This window comes from Trichechus manatus, unplaced genomic scaffold (genome assembly GCF_000243295.1).
Source record: "Trichechus manatus latirostris isolate Lorelei unplaced genomic scaffold, TriManLat1.0 scaffold00008, whole genome shotgun sequence".
NCBI classification, from domain to species: Eukaryota; Metazoa; Chordata; class Mammalia; order Sirenia; family Trichechidae; genus Trichechus; species Trichechus manatus.
Genome location: NW_004443944.1, coordinates 21,997,201 through 22,002,783, shown reverse-complemented (window position 1 = coordinate 22,002,783; position 5,583 = coordinate 21,997,201). Strand labels below are relative to the sequence as shown.

Below are 5,583 nucleotides of genomic sequence, written 5' to 3'. Positions count from 1 at the left end.
TGTTCTGCAGAGGAAGTTTTCAAGTTTGGGAACAGAGCTGAACTGCTGTAGCCAATAGAGGAGATGCCATGTGCAGCCACCAGGAGTCCTTGTCTTCCACCCTTCCCTCACTCAGCACTCTGCCTCTATTTCCAAATCAATAAAGACTATTTGTTTGAAGGGCACTAAGGTATTGGCCTGATTGGGGTATCTGCTCATGCAACCATGGACCTAGCATTGGCCCCCCATGCCCTGGCTTCCCAGAGCTTCCTTGCTTCCTCCTGCCTGGTTCTCAGCTCCCATTTCCCAGGTTTGACCCTGGCACTGGCCTTGGGATAAAGTTAGACTCTAACTTTCCCTTCTCTAGTGATTTATGTCTAGGTCTCTCAGACCAAAGTTGCCACAATTTTGGCCCTATGGAGCCCAAGGTATGGATCTGCCGTGACTGAACTGTGCTCCAGGACGATGCTTCTCAAAGTTCAGTGTGCATACAACCCCCTACCCCCACCCCAGCCAAAGATCTTGTTAAATTGCAGATTCTCATTCAGGTGGAGCCCAAGATTCTGCATGCATTTCCAGCAAGCTCCCAGGTGATAGTGATGCTGCTAGTCTCTGGACCACACTTTGAGTAGCAAGGCTCTAGGACACATTCCAATTGTACAGAAGTACTGAGAAAACTCAAGTCCCTCCAGGGATGGAGAAGCATTCACACCTGTGTGCATGAACTTGTCTCCATCCACAGTCTGGACTAGAATTAAATAAGACCTCACTTCAAAAACATACACAATCATAGTTAAAAAGAAACGCCAGCAATCAGTGAGTGATTGGTTAATAGTTGCTCGTGGCTGTGCATTTTATGTTCTGGAATTCATTCTGCAGCTGCCTAGAGCTGCAGACGCTGAAAACGTATAGATATGTCAGATCTCACAAAGAAGTTTCCATGAGTGTGTTCTGTGCCACCGTTGTTGGCTGGGATAATCTGGGATTCGCTCATACCTGAAATTCATCTTTGATTTGGCTGGAGTTGGTCTGGGGGTCCAGCCTGCTGATATTGTAGTAGAGAGAGCGGAACTCACACACAGGGATGGCGGTGTTGCCACAGAGACATGCTTCTAGGATGGCATCATGCACAAACACGTATTGCTCCTGCAAAGCCAAGGGAAGAGGGAATGGAGTTCTGGGTAAGAATAGTCAACTGGGAGCTTATTATCCACAATTAAGCCCACGTCTGTGAAGGATGGGCATGATTTGTATTGGAGAATCCTTGCGTTCTATCCTGTAATCCAATGGGTCAAGTTTCCATGTTTCATAGTGATCACCTGAGCTATGATGAGTTTTGTCCCATGGATAAGACTGAACCGATAAAAATTATAAACTACTGGACATGTGGGAACAGGTCCTCTTGGTGCCCTGGCCCTCACCTTTCACCTTTACATGCTGAAAACTGCTTACTGCAAATACCTGAGATTCTCTGCTAAGGGCTTTATTTCTAGTCCAGGAGCACACTTGGGCTGTGTGCAGGGTGTCAGCAGTGCAAAAGAGTCAATGCCCATGAAAATAGCCCTCAACCAATGACAGACGGGGAGCTGGGGGATAAATACCTCAGCTCTCTTTCCCCTTAGGTGAGATAATTTGGAGGTACATGTTCCATACTATCTCCCAGGGTTCCCCATCAGGACTGAGCTCTGATTGCCCACAGAGTGAAACAGCTTGATACAGCATCCTTTATTGATTTCCTTCCATTATATGTCTCACTTCCCCATTCACTAACCAGTATGTCTTGGGATTACCTCCCAATTAAACTGCCTGCACTCAAACCCGTGTCTCAGTGTCTCCTTCTGGGAGAACCTAAAACATGTGCCACACCCTTTCCCATTTCAGTTCTTTGCACATACTATTCTCTTCCTCTGGAACACCACTGTCCCTTTTCTACACCTTCAATGTCTCATTCCCTCTGGAAAGTCTTCTCTAAATCCACCAGGCAGAAGTGGTTGCTTTTACTTTATGCCCTTAATAAATGTTTGTTGAGTAAGTTTTTCCTGTAGAACTTGGCCCATCTCTCTATGGAAAGTGCTTAACCAAAATCCTCCCATTTCTCTCAGGTCGTGGCTCTATAACTGGAGAGAGAGGTGCCCAAAGGTCTACCTCTCCTTTGAGGTCAGGGGCTCTGTATTCCTATCCTATAAGCCAAGGATATTATCTTTGCTGGAATACCCAGTGCCTAGCTTAGGGTTTGATACATAGTAGGTACTCAATAACATTGTTGATAGAATCTCTCCCTTCAGTGACTGAAGCAATTCTTGGCACAAAGTAGGCACTCAGTTAATTCCAGTTCTTCCTCATCCTTCTTTTCTTCATTCAAGGCAGGAATACTATTCAAAGAATCCCTGAAAGTTGCCACCCAGTCCCTGCCTGGATGCCTTCAGCAATGGGGAACTCGCCACCTTTCACCATTGGTGGAAGTCCCTGCACCTTCCATCCTCAAGGTTGGCAGGGGCTTCCTAGCTTCTATGGGTGGTGTCACCGTAGCAAGCCATGCATTCACCCCCTCCTGCTCCTCCCACACCCAGCTCCTTTCTGTAGCATGCCCCCACCCATGGGCCTCTGATCTACCATGCTTCTCCTTGTCCAGGGCTGCAGGTGGCCGGTCAGCTTAGTCCCCCAGGACTCACCTCTGTCTGCACCAGGTTGACCCTCTGGGCCCGGAGCTCGCGCACACAGTTGAAGATGTCCACCACCCCTTCGTTCTCAGCCATGTCGAGCATGGTGTCGATGGCAATGAAGCAGCCAGTCCTCCCGGCTCCGGCACTGGAAGAGAAGGTGTGGTCCGTGTTAGGCGACTTTGGGATGCACCAACCCTGGGGAAGAGAGTAATCCTTGCCTTTGGGGGTTACGTTTTATCAAGACTTACTTATTTTTATTTTATTTATTTAACAAACACTTATTTAGCACTTAGAATGTGCCAGACATGGTTCTAAGTGCTTTACAGATGTTACTTAATTTAATTCTCCTAACAACTCTATGAGGTTATTATGAAGTTTCCCATCCAATTTTACAAGTGAGAAAACTGAGGGACAGAGGGCTTACCTTGCCTGAGGTCACCCACCTGGTAAGTGGTACAGCTGGAACTTTTACCCAGGCAGTCTAGCGACAGAGTCTGTGCTCTTATCTACTTCCTCGACAGTATTTGTAGCGCATAATGCATGCTTAGACAATATTTATGCAGTTTCCTAGTTTGATGGACAAAGATAATCTGTCTATATAGAATAAAGCAAATACAGCATACTGTCTATTTAGTATAATAGCATGGAGCCTGGCACGCTGGAGATGCTTGACAAACATGTCTTTTCTCCCTCCCTTCCTACTTCCCTTCTTCCTTTCCTCTCCTTTGCTTTCTTCTTCAGCAAATGGGTTGATGAATGGAGGCAAGGTAGGGGAGGCAATGGAGAGAACAGAGAGGAGATGAGTGAGACGGTGGAAACCAGAGCCCTCTGATCTGCCTTTCTTTGACTGCCTGGGCACCCACAGTCTTCACTAGAACCAGAAGATGGGCCCATCATAGAGATGACAAGCCAAGGCTTAGAGGAGTGGAGTAGGCAGAAAAGAAGCACTGTATATATGTGAAAAAACTGAGGCTCACAGAGGCCAAGCAACTTGTTGACTTGTAGAGGGGGAATCCTGGAGTGCCATGTGCAAAGGCCTAGGATTGGCTCCACCTGCACCTGCTTCCCTGCGGTCCTGAATCAGAAGCATCATCAAAATGGAACAACTGAAAGCCCTGAGACCCTTGTCAGGTAGCAAGTCTCCTGATACAGACTCTCTGATCAATGCTGTTTTCCTTTAAAGAATCTCAGGCCAAGTACAAAATAGCAAAGAACTCAGTGAGACTCTGTGGACCACATCCAGCCCTTCCAAGATTAATGCTGGGTTCTAAAATCATGGTGCTGAACCAGAGACAAATAAAACATTTGCCTTAACAGTTCTGGAAATGAAGGCCAGGCAGATTGTCAAGGAGACACACTTCAGCTGCGTTTTCACATCTTGTTTTCCTCAAAGTGTCTGTGTCTGACAACGTGGAAATCAAAGGAAATGAAGAGAAGATGAGTGATGGAAGAGGAGTAAAAGCAATATTGGCTGATTATAAATCCAAAGAGTGTAGGTCAGTGGGGACAATCATTCACAGTAGTCTGGAAAATAAGCCCATGGAGACCCATCCACTATTATCTAGAAAGTAAACTCATGGACATCCATCCACAATGGTCTGAAAAGTAAACCCATAGAAACCTGTCTACAATGATTTGTAAAGTAAATTCATGAAATCCATCCATAATGTTCTGGCAAGTAAATCCATGGAAAGCTAGCCACTGTGATCTGGAAAATAACCAATGGAACCCGTACACAATGATCTGGAAATTAAACTCATGAAGCCTATCAACAATGGTCTGGAAAGTAAACCCATAGGAATCCATCCACGATGTTCTGGAATGTAAACCCATGGAACTCAGCCAATATAATCTGGAAAATAAACCCATGGAGACCCACCCACTAAAACCTGGAAAGTAAACCCATGAAACCCATCCACAGTGACCTGGAAAGTAAACCAGTAGAGAGCAGAATCTTCATTCATGGTAAAATTTCATGGTTTGAATTGAGTGAAGGCATGAATTGAATTAAGTAACTTGTATTTGTCTCGGAACACCTCCGTCCACCATAACCCAGACTCCCCAAGAGGGACTCAGTAGACGAGACCTCGGCTTCTAATAGGGAGGACAAAGAACCATCTATTCATCCCTTTTCCTAAGTCTTATCCTTTACACGTTTTAGAGGAAAGAATCATAACATGCCTCCCTTCTTGTAAGGATTGAGCTATATGATACTGTATTTCTGTATCATATAGTAATTAAGTATACAACATTTGGGGCCAGACTTCCTGGGATCAAATCCTAGCTCTACCACCTATTAGCAGTGTAACCTTGGCTAAATGACTTAACCTCTCTGATTTCAATACCTGCATCCATTCAAAATGAGGCTGATAATAATAGACTGACTTTGTAGCATTAATGGCACAATACATGGAAATTTCACAAAATTAGGTTTTAAAAGCATAATGCATATAAATTGCTTAGGCTGTTGGTGCCTGGCAACATAGAAAATTCTCAATAAATAGTTGCTACTTATATTCCATAAATATTTATTGAGAACCTATTATGCTTTAGATGTTGGGATTGGGAGTGGGAATATGAAGATTAGTAAATCATGGTCCTTGTGCTGAAGGAGTGGGGACAACATTACGGGACAGTGAATGATAATATTTTTAAGTGCTTACTATATGTCAGGAATTTTCTTCTGTGCTTAGTATGTGTTAACCAACCTATTTAATCTTCAGAGTTGCCCCAGGAGTGGGTACCACTCTTCCCAGGGGCATTAAGCTGACTTACTATGGAGATACAGATGTAGAGCTATCATGCACCCATTGCCGTCAAGTTGATTCTGACTCATAGCGATCCTATAGGACAGAGTAGAACTGTCCCACAGGGTTTCCAGGGAGCAGCTAGTGGATTTGAATTGCCAACCTTTTGGTTAGCAGCCAAACTCTTAACCACT

General features: G+C 44.8%; 1 protein-coding gene across 1 annotated transcript in view; it reads right to left on the bottom strand.

Moving 5' to 3' along the window:
* PTPRT (protein tyrosine phosphatase receptor type T) overlaps positions 1–5,583 on the bottom strand; it is a gene marked incomplete at its 3' end in the record, with an annotated part of 923,104 nt that overhangs the window by 25,000 nt on the left and 892,521 nt on the right. The window contains exons 25-26 of the mRNA XM_012558679.1: positions 2,652–2,787; positions 976–1,125 (exon numbers count right to left, since the gene is read on the bottom strand). Coding sequence (XP_012414133.1) covers positions 976–1,125; positions 2,652–2,787 — 286 coding nt within the window. The remainder of the gene's footprint in view (positions 1–975; positions 1,126–2,651; positions 2,788–5,583) is intronic.